At 45.7% G+C, this 20,478-nt stretch overlaps 1 protein-coding gene across 3 annotated transcripts in view; it reads right to left on the bottom strand.

Annotated features, from left to right (window-relative positions):
- Nucleotides 1–377: 377 nt before the first annotated feature.
- The window catches only part of MED27 (mediator complex subunit 27), a 135,494-nt gene continuing 115,393 nt past the window's right edge, over nucleotides 378–20,478 (bottom strand). For 2 of the 3 annotated variants that reach the window (XM_044439896.1, XM_044439894.1), the window contains 3 exons: nucleotides 17,917–17,958; nucleotides 5,718–5,795; nucleotides 378–897 (listed from right to left, as the gene is read on the bottom strand). In XM_044439896.1, coding sequence (XP_044295831.1) covers nucleotides 763–897; nucleotides 5,718–5,795; nucleotides 17,917–17,958 — 255 coding nt within the window. In that variant the 3' untranslated portion in view covers nucleotides 378–762. Of the gene's footprint in view, nucleotides 898–3,845; nucleotides 5,369–5,717; nucleotides 5,796–17,916; nucleotides 17,959–20,478 lie in introns of those variants that run through there. The other variant, XM_044439895.1, reaches the window with a different exon arrangement.

Genomic DNA, 20,478 nt, shown 5'->3' with positions numbered 1-20,478 from the left:
AAAACACGAGAGAGGCTGCTTCCTTCCAGCAGTGGTGCCAAACTTCTTGTGGGGGATTTATGGGTCCTCCTCAACCCTGTGGGGGCGGGGGGGGGCACACCATGAGCACAATCCAATTTCCTAGTCTGCCAGGACAGGAACCCTTTCAAAATCTCATGTCTAGATCAACACCACAACTTCTTCATAGTAATAATAAAAAACCCAGAGCAAAAAGCATAGTTGCAAAATAAAAGCAAGTTTTTATTGCTTTTTATTCAGTTTAATGTTTGAACCTCCTCTTTCTGCAAATAAAAATGCTCTATAAAAAGAGAGAGACACACAGTAACCCCTTAAAGAGGGGACAGACAAAACAAGTACAGATGGACGGAACCAGGATCCAAGAGGGAGCTAAATATCAACTTTTATTCAAACAAAAATAGCTGCTAGACTGCAGAGTAATTTGGTGACAAAACCTATATGGCAGATCCCTTTAAAAGGCATCTGGAATTTGTGACAAGCAATGATGCTGATTGATCCCAATGGACACTTCCCGACTGGAAGCCTGGCATTTTAAAAGATGATCACGGACAGTAACATCAGTCTCCTTTAGACTTCCTGTGCTTAGCTGAATTAAGTCAATACCAAGGAATGGGTAAGAATTACCCAGTGTCAAATGCTTTAGCCCTCTTTTCTGACACATGCACGCTGATCTTGGTAGAAGAGAAAATGAGATGACAGATATTTTGAAAGAAAACCCCAGTCCTTCATGCTTAAGTCTGTGCGCTACTGCCTGCACGTGTCATGGAACGCTTCCAGTGTCCGAAAATCCCGCCATGTGGGTGGTAGGCCATCCTGCAGAAACTTTCCACAGCGCTGGCACGGAGCCTGGAATAGCTTGATGTAACTTCTGAGCCAGGTCTAAAAAAGAAAAGGAGAGGAAGAAGTGAGGAAACCAGATCCGGACTCTCCCAATGTCAATGCTTCTGTTGAGACCAAAAATGCCGAGAGGGGGAGAAGTAGCTTGGCTTGAGCCCAGTGAAAGAGGGTGTTTAGAAGGAAGGGAGTAAGCAGAAAACCGCAAGGTCACAGTTCCGCAGATAGTCCACTTTGCTGGAATTCCTGCTCTCCATAAGCAGCAACTGAAATAGAAATTCCTGCCATGACAAGCAGGTCCTGGAGATCAAGAGGTCACTACACACAGCCAGAACTTCCTACGAGCTAGACCAAAATCAAATTCAGCTTGACCGCTCACTCAGAGAAGTGACCTTGTCAATATGAAATGCCGGAGTGGGCGACTTGTATGCAAAATGTCGGGCATTCGAGAGCCCAAATGCAGGAATACAAACCGTGCTGCCATAAAGTAACATTTCTTAGGCCTTTTGTCTGAGAGCTTCTGTACCTCTGCATCAACTGTCCATCATGCAGGAATGCAGGCCTGGTTTAATGAGCAGCATGTGCCAAAAGAGAAGCCCTCCAGGACTTTTCAGTAAATTAAAATATGCCATCTTTGTTCCTGTTTTTTCCAAGCAATGCACACAGCACTCACTGTGCAAAAGTTCGCCAACAAGAAAACTTTTTATTATGAAATTGTAACTATTAAAGCATGCAAAAAAATCTCTGCTAAGAAGAACAATACCAAAGCAAACAACCAACCACACAAACAGCAAAGAAGAAAATAATTGCTTGTACAACATCTGGAGCTCATGGTAGCCAATCCTATGCCATTGTATCTTAAATAGTTCCAGTAACTTTTAAAGAGGGGACCTGTATAGGACTGGCAAGGGATGTGGTCATTCCCCATACCAGGCCAGTATTTACTTCATTTATATTAATTTAATTAATAAAGAGAAGCTTCTTGGCCGTTTGGCCAAGATCAAGTGTAGAATTCATAGTGCAATTGAGAACAGACACTCCAGGAGGCAAGCACAATTGATGCTGGAGGAACTGGGGGAATGAGCAGGAACCCTCCAGGCGCGTGAGTGCCGGGACAGTGCTGGACAGCTCCTACCAGAAATTCCCCAGCTGCAGAAGGTTCCTGGAAGAGGCTCCACGCAGGCCCATCGCCTGCATTTGTGATGAATGGAAGCCACAAAAAAGAGCACAGGGGAGAAGGTGCTGCTTCAGGGACATGGTTTCCCGGCTGAAACCTTCACAGAGTGGCATGGGGTGTGGCCTGCTCACGTAACCCTCAAACAAATCCCAACCTAGCCACTAAGACCAGCTGGGAGCACTGCCCTGATTGTAGCGCCTGTGGTGAAAGCATAAACAAATCCTCATAAAATACAAACCACCAAGCTGTTCACTGTGGTGTGGATCACCTTGCACTGCTCAGCACCAAGGAGGTACTTCACGTACTGTGGATATCCTATGCGCAAAAGCTGGGCTGCATAAAATGCACAGGCACATCAATGCACGATCCTGCAGCAAGGGTCAGTTCTGGAGAAAGGTCAGTGTGCACAGAGCAACTTCAAAACACATCTGGCCTCCACGCGACCACCGTGTGACTCCGAACAGTAATGGGCTTAAGGAGAGCCAGCCATGAACAGCCGGCAGAGGGCTGGGCACTTCTGGGTGGCAGGTGCCGGGCCGCCACAGAGCGGTTCCTTTTTTCTGGCACTCCGCTGGTGGCTGCTGTTCTGCTCGAGGACCCGAGGCAAAACCGTACCGGCAGGCTGTGCATGGAGGGCTACCCACAGGCTACAGCGCGGGCAATGGCAGGGACCAGGCAACTGCTCCTCCATCCTTCGGACTCAACTTCAAACCTCCCAGTCCAAAAGGCCAGCAGTTACTGGCATCCTGCTTTCCCCATACAGGAACATGTGTGTGCGTGTGTGTGTGTGTGTAAAGTGTCTCTAAGGAAGCAGTCTGAACCCCAGCACTGTGCTGCAAGGTGGCATGTTTCTGAGCATTTGCTGTGAGTTATGGCCAAAATAAAAAAGTGCTTGGCAAAGTGTACATCTGAAAAATGTGCATGAAGTAGTGTGTATTTTTTAAAAGGCGTGTACAGCCCTACTTTAAACAATGGAAGAACAAAGTATACTCCTCAGTATGCAAACATTCTTGTGTGAACTGTGTTCCTGCAAAGCTTGCGATCTGATGGAGATGCACATGTTGAGGCGGAATTCAAGGAACCTCGCTGACCTTGCATTTGGTCAGTCCGCACATTCTTGGTGTCCACCGATGGCTCGCTCAGACTGGCAGCTCCTTTTCAGAGTCTCCAGCAGGATCATGGGGTCCCTGATCCTTTTAACCAGAAGCTCCTGGGATAAACCAAGGATCTTCTGTGCCGTGTGCTACAGACCCTGCCCTGCCTCAGTGTAAGCTGAAACATGGATCAACACTGCAGTATAATCTTCTACTCCAGCTGCAGTTTAATGGTTAGGCTTTGTTTTAAGAAGCACTCTTTCTACCCTCAGGGCCTTGGGATGCAGCAGGAGGGCTGTGCCTGAAGAAGATGCTAAGCAAGGTGCTTTTGAGGGCAAGGTTTTGCCCCTGAAGTAGGTCATGCCCAGTGTCCTATGTAAGAATCAACATTATATAACTCAATTCCCAGCCCAAGGAGATATGCAGCTTTTACAAAACAAGCCTCCTAAACAAGCAGATTCGTGCTCCGAAGGATGCTCATGAATCTTGTCATCTGAACTCCTATTGAATTATGTCGATAAGAGAAAATTGTTCTCTGAAGAAGAGGTCGGCCACATTTATTGAAGCGAACCCTTCTGCCTTTGTCTGAGCTCTCTCTCAATCTTGGCCTGTCAATAACTTTCCCCAAGAAGAACTAAGACCTTTCTAGGTGTAGAAGTCAAGACGGGGGGGGGGCTCATGCCATCCAACAGCAAAATGAAATGGTACTTTACTTTGGCTTGGTCTGACTTGACTATCATTACTCAAAAACACCGAGATTCCCTGAACCTTTAAAACAATACAAAGCTGAAGTGGGTTAAACTGCTTGCTTAAAATATTTTCAGGAAGTAGAAGAAGAGTAAAACAGGGAAGTCCTTCATTCTTGCCTGGATAATTAAGACGTCACTGCACCCTGTCAACCCAATTGCACACCTGACATGCGAGATGCCTATCATTATTGGCACTTGGGAGGAACATCCTGACTTTGCTTTGTTAAAAGTTATCAGTGTTTTAGAGAATCAATACCACAAACCTATGGCTTAGGCCAATGTGCCCACCCAGGCTCAATCCATTAATTTCCAGGTGCTTGCTGCAGAGTGGGAGGAGGCGCCACAATGTGCCCCTGCTTATCACAAGCGAACCTCCGTGTCACAGTCCTCTTCAAAGCCACATTCAAACGGAATTTAGTGAAGCAGCCCAGGTGGGTGCTAGGCGAGCTTTTCCTTGCTTCTCTGAGCTGCCTCACACTTGGTGAGAAGGTGGGATAGAACTATGGATATGCGTGTAACCTGTTTGTCCTTCAAGGGACTTAAGGTCTCTCTTCTTCAGCTGAAGGACACAAGAAGCTAGAAAGTTCCATCCATCCTCAACTCGTGACAACTCGGCAAGGACTATTCTGGAGATCTTGTAACTTGAGCTGCAGGGAACTGAACCTAGGACCTTTTAGATGTAAATACGCTTCTATCCGCCATCTGCAGCCCCAGCTGCAGGAAGCTGTTCTGTACTGAGTTGGCCCATCGATCCATCTAGGTTCTAAACCAAGTATTATAAGCATTTGATTCTCCAAGGCCTTGGGCAGAAGTCTTCCTATCTGGCTACCTAGATCCTTTCACTGGCAAAGAGCATCTCAACACCTGGCCCCAGGTTTTCTAGACTCGGTATTTTTGAATGGTAGAACTGATAAGATTTTCCAGTCTGTGCTGAATCATTCCCTTTCCCAGGCTGTCAATTGCTTAACCTAAATCCCTGGGACAGGGGTGCAGCGCAAGAGCTAAATTCCATTTTGAAGAAGTTCTCATGGGCTGGACTCCTGTGATGAGCAAAAGAGAGGGCTAAAATGCCAGCACTTCTTAGCTTCAACCGCTCATTTCCAGTAACTCAGCCTGAAGAGAGGATTTCGACCTTTAAGCCTGCACAAAGGCCAGGAAACGCTAAATGGGCGATGAGGTGCGCAGGGAGAGGGTGGTCAGCCGGAGAACCAAAGAGTGCCAAATGCGGATCTGTGGGCCTGAGGTTCTCCACGCCTCCATTAGGAGCAGTCTGTAGGGTTGAACACTCTCTAACCAGGCCTCACAGAGTGCAGCGCGCACGCGCGCACGCGCACACACACATGCGTACGTTACAGCAGGCTTGCTCACTGCCGCCCAAGCTCAGCATGGTTTCTTCTTAACCCAGGAAACGAAACCATGATTTGCAAAGCTGGTTTCAGTTCTTTTAGTCTCCTTCTAGTCAAGGACCTGCTTTTCCGTCTTTCCTGGAGCAAATTCTGCAGTAGAGAACAATGGATGGATCCAGCCAGCCAGGGTCAGCTTGCAGTTGCTTTCTACCGCTCCCACTTATATGGCTCCTCAGCCTACAATCCCCTTTCGGGCATGTTGGTCTAGCTTCAAGCACACAGCAGTGGCTTTCTCTAATATGTTCCATTCCTCCATCTCTTTTCATTCCTTCCCAGGTTCCCAATATCCTCCCCACACTGGAACTTGAGGCTGCAGAGTTGGGCCAGCAAACTCCCTGTTTGGTGGGAAGTCTCGCATGGACCAGCTAAGCATTTCAAAGCATAGGCCAAATCCCAAAATGCTACCCTCACTCACCCTGCAATTCCAGAGCAAACTTACCATGAAGGACCTCACCACCACATCCGGCATCTGCGGCAGCTGGTAATGCAGCAGGGCAGTAGTTGCGTGATCGGTTACCTGGGGAGAAAAAACTCATCAGTGGTGCTTTGAAATGGCTGCCCCTCATGCACCCCTCAAATGCCGCTCTTTCCGATGTATCTCCAAGGGTCTTTCTCAGTACTTGCATGGTAAAAATAAGAGGCCCTGATCATTTTATTTACCTAAAGCACAACTAGAAGTAGTAATTATTACTATATTACTTTACACCCTTCCATCCGTCCTCTTGCAAGGAACCTGCAGTGGCTTTCCAGGTTTTTCTCTAGCCAAGAGGGGACTAGAACCCAAATCTCACATGTCCCCATCCCACACTCCAACCACTATGCCACACAGGCCATGATGAAAACAGCGTGCTGATAAATCATAGAGGCTCCCAGGATTGGGCTTTCCTGCTCCTCCTGCTTGCTACAGTCCTCTCAGCCCCCAGGGCACTCGTGAGGGCCACGCAATCTCCCAGTCCTCCAGCTGAGGACAGAATGTGCGGGAAAGTACCACCTTCTTTTGCTCCTGCACCACTAGATGCGAGATGCATTTGCATTTTAAAAAAAGCATTTTCCAATAATAAGCACATTGCAAGTGTCGAGATATTTCATATATACCCCCACCTATCCTTAAGCGCCATCCAATTTCAAAGATAAAACAGCAAGCTCATCCCGAAATTACAGATGTGGAACTGAGGCTGAGAGATGGGTGCCAATCGCCAATAACAGGAGCTACCCACTAAAGCTGAAGCAGGGCAAGTCTTTCCTGGAGTATAACGGATGAGGATGTAGGCTGGCACTTCAGGTCCCCTTATCTGCAGCCCGACAAAGATCTGGCCAGGGTTATTCAGACAGTGGCCCAGCCTGAGGCTCACCTGGGTGAGGTCAAGTCAAAATTGCCAGAGGAGTTGAAAGCAGCAGCATCCATGGGGACCAGATTTCCAGGGGGCAGGGATAAAGCTGATAAGTTGGGCCTGGTAGAGGTCTGTAACAAATTTTTGGGAGAAATGAGACTTGACCTGGGTCTGGCCAGTTCACAGGTCAGATGCTGGGGACGATCTGCAGCACAAAGAATGTGTTTGGTCACTGAGCAGCAGCGATTTTCTTTTTCGAGTGGGCTGTGACTTAAAGGAAAGGCAGCCCCAAAATCAGTCAGTTGCAAAATGTTTACATGTTTATATCAGTCCCTTAGATCATGGCTAATTTTTTGAGCAACACTCTTGAATTAAGAGCAGCAGAAAGATTTCCGATATTGTTGCTAACATAGTAAGTGTTACTGAGGGAAAAAGCAGCACACTGCGATCCATTGAGAAAGCTGCTACATCAGGAGCTTGTATTTTAGGTTACGGCAGCAATGAAGTGGGGATTAATTCCCTCTTGGCTGTGGTTCCATGAATGGAGTCCATGCTTGCTTTGTGGAAACAGTGAAAAGCCAAGCGCTGCAGAACGGCTACTGGGGGAAATCCTCAGTGCTGCCATTTTGCAGCAGTTGTTCTGGCTCTCTCCTGTTGCGTTGCCTGGCTTTCTTTTATTCCTTTTCCTAAACCTCCCAGGTTCCCCTGAATTCCCATTGTCCCCAGTGGATTCCTAAAGACCATGCGGGACAGGGGAAGTGATGATGTGGACAACTATGTTGGTCTGCCTGGCACAGCAGAAAATCAGGAGGAGTAAAGACCTGCAAGAGGCTGCTCCCTCAGGTATCTCATCAGGATTAAATACTGTTTTAATAATTGTATGTTGTTTAAAAATAAATCCAAAGTAAAAACATGCAGTGGGGTAAAGATGTACAAGCACAGTAACACGTATTAAAAATAAAACCTTTTATTTTTTTCTTTTTGGCTTGTTAGCTAGCAAAGGAGCCTGCAGCACATGTGTTTTTAAAGCGCATTTCAGGTCCCCAGCTTTTAGTCATCAAGGAGGCACCAAGGCTAAGGCCTTAGGGGCAGGACTTCTAACATTACTATAGCACCCCAAACAGATTAGAGGAGTTAAATGTGACCTCTTGAAGCCATCCTGCAAGTCCCAGCCGGGTTTCTGCAAGGAGGAATGGTGGGAAGGTACTACACCCTAATAAGTAGAATCACAACGGAAGATTTGAACACCACACCGGACCCGACACCAAATGCTTCACCGTGAGCCATGCCAGGGCTTCTTCCTAAGGGTAACAGCCATACGCAGAGTGTCAAGTTGGGAACGGGAGAGGTAAACCACCCCATCCCCATGCTGAAGCACACTGCGCCCTCCCTTGCTTTTACATCCAAATATGTGCGAGTGCGTGTGTGCAGAGAAATGCGCGCACTTGGTGCTGAGGCAGGGGCCCCGGCCTCTGGCTTACACACCAAGGAGAGTGACCCATTTGACAGCGCTGGGTTGAAGCCCCGCATTTCGTCATGAAAGCAAGCTGCCTTGCAAATGACACTGAATGAGTGTAAACGAAGCAACAGGCATTTGCAGGGACCGTGTGTTTTGCGCCTGCTGCATCCTTGCTAGGACAGATGCTGTGCGACTTACTCAACAGCTTTTGGACCTCCGGCTGGTGACAAAGGGCAAACCTACTTTCCTTCCCTGGTGAAGGGAGAGAAGCCAAAACTACTTCTAAGGAAACCAGTCTCCCTGGGGCAGTCAGCTGAACAGGCATGCTTGCATGAAGCCCAAGTTTGGGACTTCCGAGATGTCTAATCTTAACATTTCTAAAGGCTCCAAGTGAAGATGTTCCTTTCCCCAACTTGTCTGCAGTTAGCATAATCCCCTTCTAGCTTCCATGATGCCCTACTTTTCTCCTTCACAAAGCATGCTCCAATTTATAGTTACAGAACAGCCATCCATAAAAGCAAACCATTCGCAACAGTGCTCCTTCTGCTACATTTCAACCTCCAATGCATTGAATTTTTGTTTTTTGTTTTGTTTAATGCTTCCACAAGAAAGCTGCTTATTATTATCATCATCCTCATCCTCATCCTCAGCAGCAGCAGTTAAGATGCAGAGGAAAGTTGCTTTGGGGGGCAAAAGCACTACCATTAACTAATGCAAACTGACTGGCTACTTTGGCATGGAAGCACATATGCTGCTCTTATTGTTATGCAGAGCTAATGAGATTCCACTGGGAGATAAAAGCCATCCCAGCATCACTGGAACGCTAATAATGTTTTCTGGACAAAAAGCAGGCAATTGGTACCAGCAGCAAAAGCGTAGAAGAGAAAAAGTGTTTCAAACACAGATCAAAGTGGGCGCCAAACAGGAGGAAGACATGAAGGGGGGGAAACACCCCACACAAATACTGACAAACATTGTGATGTTGAACGCAGCAGAGATAGATAGATAGATGATGAACTGCACAGTGAAGGGAAGGGGGGTACGCCACATGAACTCCCTGCTCCATCTTTCATATTCTTTCAAATGCGTGTTTTCTCCAGCAAAGGGGAAAAGAGTTAGGAGAAGATCAGACTGCCAAGCCATTAACTAGATTATTTCACACACCACAAAGCAGGACAAACACGCACATTTTCTAGGCAATATTAAATTCTTCCATCCAAGTCTGAAATTCATCTGTGATGATATGTGACTGCTATACTCTAAATATTACCCAGTTACATTTATTTCCACAATCTTACAACCACCACTGGTTTATCACTGGCTTGTCATCTAATCCAAAACTTCTTCCTCTGATTTTTGTTCTACTAAAAAGGAGGTGTGCACTGATTACCAGTGTGGGGAGGGGCTGGGGTGATGCATTTTGAGAGACCTGTCATTAAAGCTAGACCCAATTAATTTGCCGAAAACATGTTTCTCGCAAGCTTTTATTGATACACCAGGTTGATTAGGTCTGAGCAAATTTACAATTAGCAACACTCTGCCTGCTGCCCCTCCTTGACCACAATGCAAGGCGCTTTCCCAGATTTCTTTTCTCTTATCAACAGTAGCTCCTTGGGAAGCCAGTTGGGGGCTGAACATTTTAATCAACCATCAGTACCAAGAATGAACGAAAACCGGATTGTGGCGGGTGGGGGAGAGGCACATCTGGTTCAACCTGGAAAAAGCCAACTGCTGTCTTTTCTCACCATCTACTAATCAAAGGTATATAGCCTCTGACTGAGGAGGCACCATTCTGTGCAAACATAGGTTCTATTATTTATTCATTCATTCATTCATTCATTCATTCATTCATTCATTCATTCAAGACTTTTCTATACCATCCCATACTTAAAAGTCTCGGGATGGTTTACAGCAAATTAGTTCAATCAATCAATCAATACAAATAACATCAATTATTATCCATCGATACAGTTAGATGCATAATTTTTAAACAAAAGGATTTAAATAGTCACCTAAATGAATGGGTACCAAAACAACTTTGGGCTATCAGTTGAAGAAAGGGGTGTTTTATTTATTTTCATTTCTATCCCACCTGCAGCAGAAGCTCTCTGGGTGGTTTGCAATGAAATGCATCAAGTCTCCATCCCTTCGGTTGGCTTCAGAAGCCCTTCTCTAGGTGCTGCTTCCAAGGGAAGCTTGGTGCATTCCAGTTTGCAAAGAGGCCTTTTCTCCAATAGCCCTGTTTACAAAATGCTCCTTGGAAGCCCACGTGGTACAAAATCAATAATACAAAATTATTTGTATTATGTTTATTTTATGTAAGCCGTCCCAAGGCTATGAGATGGGACGGCATACAAAAATTCTAAATAAGTAAGTAAGTGGGTAAGTAAGTAAGTAAGTAAATAAATAAATAAATGGTATGGGCACCGCCAATTTGTTCGCACCATGCCAGGACTCACTTGCTTTCCCAGACTTTGGACATCAATTGTGGCCAAACTGTTGTGCTTCTGCTGTGTGTGGCTCAGTTCATGTGGTGCTCATTCTAGGCTGTGGGGAGGGACGGCACTCTTTTGATTTATATTGCTTTTATATTATGTTTTAATGCTTTTTATTTGAACGATTGTGCTGATTATGGTTTATATTGGCTTGGTTTTTCCAGTTAATTACAGATTTCTGTATTGCGTGTGTAAATCTCTTCAAAATGTTTTTGCAATGTGAAGCAATGCATACATTTTGCAAGTAAGTACATAATGAATATAATTCCATATATTAGAAGGGCTCCCCAGTATATAGAACCATTACCTTATTGTTAAATAATTCCATTACATTTTCAAACAGATAGGCAATCGTTGGAATATTCAATCATTGGAATCATTTCAATGCTCAGACTTAGAATGTCTCCAAGAATAACCTTTTTTATTGCAGTAATTTGTGATTGAGCAGGTTAGACCCAGACACCAAAGTTAATATGTGTCTACGTGAGTTGGGTGTTTTCCTTCTCACTCTCACAGATTCCCAGAATTTAGCCAAAAGAAGTAATATATGTGGAAGATTTATTTCTAATGAAACAAAGTTTAACTCAGTGGAAAGGAAGGCCAATCACAAATCAGGATTTTCTTGAATGATAAAATAATCTGACCTGTTTATTGTTGAGATTTGAACATGTTATTATAATCGGGCAGCCTTCTCTAATCCGATCACCCACAAATGTGTTGGACTGCAACTCCCATAATCCCCTGGCCAGCACTAGGGGATGATAAAAATGACTCATTTTTAAAGGACTTAAGTGCCCTCTTTCTTCTAACCAAGCATGAACGTGTACTTAGTACACTGCAAACTTAAGACCGCTTTAGGCTCCTTACTGGGGTGGAGTGTTTCAATATGTATATTTCCTCAGTTAAATTACAGAAGCAATTGTTTAATGCTTAAACTCAAGGCAGGTTAGACATTCTATAGGGCTAGATTTTGCCAGTATTATTCCAGCCTACTGAAAAAATGCAGTTTTGAGGGCCACTGAGGTGGGCAAACAGAACCACCCAGAGCGCCTGTGAAAGCAAAGCAGCATCATTCATAAGTCTTTATGGGGAACAGAATGTTAAACACACCCTTTTCAAGAGCAACCATCCGATAGCATGGGAGACTGGCTACCTGCCTGTTTCAGGAAAACACCTCCTGGGCCCACACAGTTCAAAGAAAAGCAAAGCTGAAGAGCAGAGGCAGTTCAGCTTCGTGGCACAGCCGTCTCCTCAGTCTGCTTTAGGGGCTGCTACGGCATGCTATTTATAAATATGCAGAGATTAATATACTTTATAGAAAAAGATGAGCACCCTTCCCCCACCCCGTACTCTACTGCCACTTGCTGGTAATAAAAATAAAGACAAAATGTGCACCGTTATGATAACAATGTTCAATTAGGCAAGTGGAGGAGGAGGAGGATCAGGAGTGATGAAATGACACAGGCGGAACTCGCAACCAAATATTATGGCGGGGCCCAGTAACCTCTAGGATTGGTAGGTCCATTTGGACTTTTCCAAATGCCATCATGGGGGCTTTTGCAGTTCACTGCTGGGGAGCAGGGGGCTTGGCCATTCATAAAATGGTTGGCACAGTGGCTGCAGAACACATTTCCCAGTAGGCAAACTGGTGAAGCTCAAAATAAAAGGGTCTCGCCCAAGAACCTAAGTCCAAGGCAAAGGTAGGGTGTCTGAGATCTAAATGCAAAACTGCCCAAGTAAAGATGGTGCTGGAGGGCTGCACTTTGCTTTGCCCCCTGCCAGCCTCTCAGTTGAAAATAGTATTTCAAATACGTTTTAAGAGGCTTAAGCCTCTGGAAATTAACATCGCCAACAAAACAGCTGCTGTAATCTTAACGCGTTGCTGAATACGCCAGTCATGCCAAGCCAGTCCAATCAGCCGGCCCGGGAAGTGCCCATCCCAAGTCCTTGAGCAGCCAGTCAGTATTCAGTAGTTGAGTCATGCATGCCCTCATCCCACACCCTCATTCAGAGATTAATGACAGGGATACATCTTCATATAGTACATGACTTATATGCCCTTGCAGTGTGGAAAACAGTGCTCTGAAATGAAACATAAAAACAGAGCGAGTCAGAAGGGGCCTCCCAGGCCATCTAGTCTGACCCCCGGCTCCAGCCGGCTCCACTCACGACATGCCCACCATGTGCACATCCAGCCTATCCTTGAACACTCACACTGATGGGGCCTCAACCACCTCCCGTGGAAGCCCATTCCACATCCTCGGGGTCCTAACCGTCAGGAAGTACTTCCTGGTATCCAAATTGAATCTTGGTTCCCTGAGCTTTGCTCCATTGAAGCACGTCCTGCCCTCCTCTTCAGGGGAAAACAGGCCTGTATGTGACGCCCCCTCACATACCTGTATGTCGCCAACATATCCCCTCTGAGTCTCCTCTTTTCCAGGCTGAAGAGACCCAGTTCCCTCAGTCTCACCTCATATGGCATCCCCTGCAAACCGGCCACCAACCTTGTGGCCCTACACTGCACTGACTCTGACCTGGCTATATCCTTCCTGTAATGAGGGGCCCAGAACTGAACACAATACTCCAGTTGCAGGCGCACCAGAGGCGTATAGAGCGGCAGTGACACCTCTCTCGATCTGGAAGCCACACTTCTGGCTATGCAACCAAGGGTGGCACTCGCCCTGAAAAAGGTACAGTTTGGAGGGAGGGGGAGAGAGACACACCTGAATGCGAAGAACTCTGGGGGGGGGGCGGAGTCTAGAGAGGTTCATTCTGGCAGCCCCTCGACTCTGTAATTAGTCTCTCACAGAGATCTGGCCAAATCTCAAGTCCAGGGGCATGTTGGAAATAGTGTAATACAGTATTAATTCAAAATGGATTTTGGTGCCAAATATACACCAAGACAGGGTTTAATCAAGATTTTTTTTTTAGTCAACATATTGTCACTCACCCCAAACTTAGTGGGTTTTGTGTTTTCTTTGTTTTAAGCAGGTTTTGCAGGAAGACTCTATAGCACACTCCTCCCAAACAAAAGCCACATATACAACTATACCCACACACAAAATAGTGGCTAAACAAACGTTTTTAAAATATTTATTAATAATGCAACATTCAGTTCTCTGGGGCTGGGAAAAATATGAAATGGAGATGCACTTGTGCGAAGCACATTTAGAATTAAATTGGCTTGTCCCACAAAATGTGGCTGCCCCCAGTATTTCTTGTCTAAAGGTGGAGTCAAGTAGCATACAAGCCCTCTTTGGGATATCTTCCGCATGTTTTCCCCATCAGCTGGAGGGGGGGGCATCCTTTGTGCCTTTTCCCCCTTCACTGTATCCCTGGTGGTCTGGTCCTCCAGCCCTCCTCCTCAAAGCATTGAGAGGTACAGTGCATAAATAAACTAAATTTTAAACATAACTGTTTTGAGAATTTATTTAGGGTTTTGGGGGCTTTACTCTTACACTGGAAAAGTTACTATAAGCTTTTGGCATAGGGTGGGAACAAAGACACTCAATGATGATTGTAAAACAAACAAAGTTCTTGCTTTTCTTTTTGGCTTACTGGCTGGAGAGAGGTGAGTTAATAAAAAGGTTAAAGATCGACCCTGTCTTTGCACCTGCAGAGTTTAAAATGTCAGAAAAGCACAGAAATGCACCAACCTTTTCTTAGGTCTTTGTGTTTCTGCCCTTTCAGAGCTTCTTCCCCAGATTTTTAAGCTCTATTCTCTGAAACTCACCCTGCTGGTTCACTGGATGATTATAAAAGCTTATTCACCTTAGAACGGAGTTCAAGCAAATCTCCAGGGGAACTTCAGTAAATACCTGTACATTTTACCTGTAATGGGCCCTCTGGGAACTCTTCCCCCAACCAATTAAACACACCCAGGCATCTTACTAATCAGGGGAAGGCACAGGTCTTGCTGACACAGCCAGAGTTTGCAAACAAAGAAGTCAACGCAAATTTAGCTCCACATGACAGGGCCAGACTGGAAGGGGACAGAGGTCTCTACTCTTTAACCTGAAAGATCATGCTGTGGCTGTCTAAAAAATTAACATTTTGGCAGCTTCAGTGAGCAGGTAACTTGCAAGCATCCAGATGTTGCTTTATTGCTGCTGAGGAGAAAGAGAAACCACGGTCCATTCCAGAAAATCCTGCTGTTCAAAGCAAACAGTGGTATTTCAAGGGCTACCACAGAAAGGATTTCTTGGACTCCTTTGTAGAAAGACTTCCCTGCTGCTTTTTAGGAAGCAGAGGAAACAACTTTGGAAGGGCTTAAGAGGACTGCAGGGAGACGTGTAGAAATAACATTCTTTTTTAAAGATATTCCACCTGTGATTAAGAAAATAACCATTTTGCTATGCACCAGAGCAGTGGCTTCCAAACTTTCAGCCTTCCAAGAACTCTTGCTGCATTTGGGAGAATGGCATTTAGCACAGCGGTACCCTGCATGAGGAGTAATCGCTCCCCTGAGATGAGACACGCACCAACACTTTCTGTGTTTTGGCAGATGTTGAAGCAGTTAGCAAACTACCCAGATTTATGCAAGCCTTCCCTGTCTAGCACAGCTTCCCACCTTATGTGGATACAATATATTCCATGCATTGTTTAGTTTATGTTATTGGCTTGTGTGCAACGTTTTGAAATCTTCACATGTAAGCAGTTTATAAATGAAAGGAACAGTTACTTTTCTGCCACACGATGTCTGTGCAAGTTGTCTTTTGGGCATGGCTTAGGGTAGGAGCAGATTAGCTCTATTCTATTTAGGGGCACGTGTCCTCAAAGGTGCTCTGTGGAGGGCTGCATGCTGGTATTGATCACCTCCGCTGCCCTCTTTCGGCTGCCTGCCCTACTCTTCTACCAACCTTTGGTGGGACACTGTTTTTGCTCCTGCTGGAGCAGTGAGCAGATTCCTTGCTGAGGGCGTCTGACATTAGGTCAAAGGCCTCACCCAGTCCTGGGCTACCCAGTTCAGGTCTCTTACCAGCATCCCATAAATGGAGAGCATGCCCAGCACTCTTCCTGTGGCTGCACACTGCAGGGGAAGAGGGGCAGCTCGTGGGCAAACTGTTCCTCGGGGAAACTTATCTGCCATGACTGATCTTTTCAGCGAAGCACATCTGAAAGTCGACTGTGTAGCATATTTGAAAAGAAGGATGTTGTCTTGGGACATATGGGAATGTGCACATCCTGCTGTGAAGAAGGCCCTTTAGAGTTTTTCCTTTGCATTATTACTGTGTTTCGTTCACATTGTTTTTGAAAGAACAGCATGATAGATGCATGTCAACGGGCAAGAGGAATATGCATATTTTACGTACATGCCCTTGCTGTACGTGTTGTGGGCTACTTCTCAAGGTTTCCTCTGTACTATAAGGGAAGTGAAAGGAGGAAAGACACCGGATTCTGGCATCAGGCTATTGTATAATGGACTTGTGGTTAATGAGCCAAACAGGTTATGGTTCAATTCATCAGATGTCTTGGATTAGAACTAGAACTGTCTGGGGTTATGGAGTTGTAGTCCAAAGGATCTGGATGGGACCCGGTTGTCTAACCCTGATCTAAACATGCTGGCTTCGATGGATTATACATGGGCTGTGTCCGACCAACCCAAGATTGGCTGGCTTTTACATCTCTCTTTGCTAGTATACAAAAGGAAGCTTATGGGTACATAAACATCACACACAAATTGTATCCGAAATTCCAAGGCATTTGAGAGCCAAGCCTGGGCCATTTATCAAGTAAAAGCATGCAGCAAAAAGGACCCGGGTAATATACCTTTAATGGCAAGAACAAAAGCCGCTCATGGGCTATAATTAGTTTAAAGCATTATTGATGAAGGATTATCATGGCTGCTTCTGTCCAAGGCGGCTTTGCATTATATTCCTCTCTAACTGACACAAGGAATATTTTTTGCAGAAGGGAATGAAGGAGCTGCTTAATCCCTTAATTCTTGCCCACCTCTAGAGTAACAGACTAACTACAGCGCTATTCTGCCTTTTATAATGCTTGTCAGGGAGTGGATCACTACCTCCTCCTCCCCAAAGCTATTCTTTGATCTGAAGGAAGTTGGTATCACAGATGAAACTTCTTTACTTTTGGCTGAGCCCAGAATCCTGGTGCGGAAAGTTCCAAGGAATAGTCCTACAGATATGGCACTGGCGAGTTCTGCCCTCAGCTTTGAAAAAATCTGCCCGGATTCATCCAGCAAACATGAGCCGAAGGTTTAAACAGCTTTAATTCCCATGGAATTCCTTGACTGCCAAGGAACCTCTGCATGTAGGTTCAACAGAAGTAGACTCCCCCACACTGTCCTCCCCACAGCAGCCCCTCCAGCCCCCTGAACATGCAACACATGAAGTCAAGAGACCCTGCTGTGAGCAGCGGGGTGTGCCAGGAACCCCAGAAAACCAGACGGAAGGAGCAGAGCCCTTCTGCTCCACAGGTCCTGCGTTCCTGCCACTGTGGCAGAGTGCAGCCCTCGTTGATCTCAGTCCCACAGGAACTTGACTGGCCTTAGGTACTATGAGAAGCAAGGTCTATGGAATTATCTTCTAGGGTGTGGTAGTCATTAGCCTAATTACACAGGCACAGCTGACTACCCAAGGTCAAATCAGGTTCTACGGTGTCCAAGCCTCAGAGCCACTGCCTCCGTCTCAGCAATGCACTGGTGCAAATACTGAACATGCTCTGGGCCCCTTGCCCTGCCTGACCATTGGCTTTCCTGGACTCTATGCAGCTTTGGCCCAGCGCTGACGACACCTCTGCCCTGCCTCTGGTCTCTGCATCCAGCACCTGCAAAGACCTGATACTCTGCACATATACAGAAAGCGAGGGGTAATCTTTATTCCCTAACCTTAAGCCCACACAGCAAGGGGCCATTTGCAGCACCATCTCATCATTTTCATAGGTCTTCTAACATGCAGCATCCCTTACCATTGCATGAGCATACATTTTTATAGATAACATAGGAATCTACAGACAATACCCTAATACCCCAAGGAATGGAAGTTAACCGTGCCTATGTAGCTTATTAAAACAAAAGAAAAATACCAAATCCTGCTCTTCATATGCCTCACTCTTTAGAATGTTTAAATCCTGACTGTTTCTACAACTGTCATCTCAGCTCCCAGCTTATCTTAAACCCCAACTACTTTACTGAGAAGAGGAAGCCAAAACAGGGAACTAGAGAAACCCTAACTTAATTAGACACACAGACACCATATACATGGAGAGGGGGAAAATGTATATGAGATATCGTATATAGCTGTTTCCATCCTTCCTTCCATCCATCCTAATAAATTAAACTGCTCATTCACATTCTATAAACAACAAACACAAGTTAGAAAAGAAGATACTTGCCTTCTGAAATACCTGATAGTTGGATTTGGACCATATGTCAAGCTGTAGAAAGAAAGGAAAAAACAAAGTCCCATATTATCATACATGACAATATTAAAAAGTGAAGATTCAGCTGGGCTTTTTAATCAGAATAATTTTGCTGACAAACCAAGAGACAGAGTGCATTCTTAAAGCGGCTTATTAACCCTTGCACTGGGTGGTGAACTGGTGGAAAGGCAATATGGTCTGTTCTTTTAACCATGGTTAAGGGATAGGACTGGACCATGAGACTGCATGCTCTGCCCCCTGAAGTACGAATTGCACTCCAACCCATGGAGCATAACAAAATATTGCCCTGCCATCAATACCCGTTATGAGTAGTGCCAGTAACTGCTCTTAACCAGGATTAAGTGCCAACCGTTTGGGGTTTTTTAACACATTAACTACGGATGGTATCCTTGCCAAAGGAACTTTTAACCATGTTTGAGGCAGGTAAGAATTTGCACCCAAGAGGACAGGGGCTGGAGAGGAAGGCCCACTGAAGGTGCTCCTGATCCATCATGTTGTTAAGGGGCAGGCCACTTTCTTTCTGCACTGGCACTGGCTGCTTGACTGGATCTACAGAAAATGAATAGCGCAGACGAGGCAAAAGGCTCATTCCAGATTCTCTCCCTGCGTGTGGGATGGACAAATTGTGGCCCCCCAGATTTTTTGGTCCACAATTCCACCAGCCCTGGCTAGTGCAGCCAGTGGCGGAGGAGGGCAAAGTATCTGGAGGGCCACCAGTTGCCCACCCTGCTCTAGATGTGCAGCACAAGGATGGCCATCCCCAGAGGAGCAAGCTCTGCTCGAAGCTCTACTGCTTGGTATGCCGGGGAGGGACTGTTTCTTCTTGTTCCTGCTAGGGACTGGGACGGACAACCGGTCGTGCTGCACTCTGGAGCTCTTGAAAGGCCACGTGCCACTGCTAATCCGACTCGTAAGGTCGGAGGGTGTTGATAATGGAACTATTAATTTTTTTGATACAGATGCTATATTATCTATTTGTTACAAAACTGTTCTGTTAAGATGCATAGGAATGCATTTGCTTTTTCACAATGCCCTCTTGTGAACCCCTCTGAGCACAGTATATGGTAAAGCAGTATACACAGACAGTAATTGAGCAACTGAAGGATGGACGGACGGACAACTTTCAGATTAACTGATAAACTGACCTCAGCATACCCAGCTGGGTATCACTCGTGCTAGATAAGCTAGAAGTCTGATGGAACTTTCTGGTAACTGAAAAACTCTTTCTTTGCAAGGACACCTATAGACCCTGTGACACTAAAGCGTGTTTCTTAGTCACATCTCTCTGTACAGTTTCAAGAGCAACGCCTACAAATAAGCTCTTGTTGGGCGACTTCAGCCTCCTCCTCGGCAGCAAGATCACTTCAATTCATTTGGAACAGATTGTGCTGATCCATGTGAATATTTAACAGCCTCAGAACCGTGTCTACAACAAGGACATCTCTCAAAGCCTTGATGCATTCTTGTGTCCACAACATAAGCAATTCAGTAACAAGTGACACAGAAAACATTTAGCTGAATTAAGCCAGAAAGCAGGCCTACAGGGACCAGATAAAATTTCCCCCAAGATTATTCCAGAGGCAGGGGGCAGGAAAGACAAAGATGTTTATTAAGCAGAAGTTAAGGTCACAGGGCAACTTGACACATCTGTGATTCAGATGCCGCCTGCCTTTTAACAGCAACCTGGCTGAAAAAGCAACACTGACATTTAAGCTCTTGCCTTGACTTGTGGAGGATTTAAAGGACTGGGGAGAACGCAGACTAGCAAATGAGCTGCTGAGTCACCGCGTCCGATGCCATGCAGGCAGCTGCAATGCCTCCTGCGAGGCTGGGGGCAGTTCAAGGACAGCTTGCATTGCCCCAGCCCTGCCCCACCCACACACGTTTTATTGTGTTCTAGCAACAACTTTGGAGGGGAAATGCCGTCTAACCATTTTGTTTCATGTTTTAGACCAGAATAAACATATATGGGCCCAGAGCTATGGAGAACAATACAACACAGATGAACGTGCCCAATGTATCCTTGCCACGGTTATGTACAATACAGAGGGACACTTCCTAGCAAGAAACCCTGCAAGTCCACCCTTACCTACATTAACTGGTCCAACTGCTTTCACCAGGCAGTTACAATCAATTTTACTATCCTGAATGTGACATACCTGCTCATCAACACTCAGAACACTGATTTCCTATAGTTGCATTTTCTTCGGCATGTAACAGGATATATATGAAGCTTGAAGTTTTGTACATATTACAAAAGCCAGTAAAAGAAGTGTAAGATCCAGGGTTTGCGAGATTCTGCCGTTGGCTAGTACTAAGCAACTAAGGACTCTGGTCCATGGGCTCTGGTGAGTGAATGGTTTGTGTTTTGTGTCCTGCTGGACTAAAGGAGGGTGGCTGCTTCTTTAAAAAGTATTTGGGTTGCTGATGTTGCGAGGAAGTCAAGCTTGACAACGAGGCCGGCCTTGGAGGGGTTTAGAGGCAAGGACAAGGACATTGCGCAGAATATGGAAT

Source organism: Varanus komodoensis, unplaced genomic scaffold (genome assembly GCF_004798865.1).
Source record: "Varanus komodoensis strain SLA01 unplaced genomic scaffold, ASM479886v1 scaffold36, whole genome shotgun sequence".
NCBI lineage: Eukaryota > Metazoa > Chordata > Lepidosauria > Squamata > Varanidae > Varanus > Varanus komodoensis.
The sequence above is the reverse complement of the archived record's forward strand: the minus strand, read 5'-3'. Positions and strand labels throughout refer to the sequence as shown.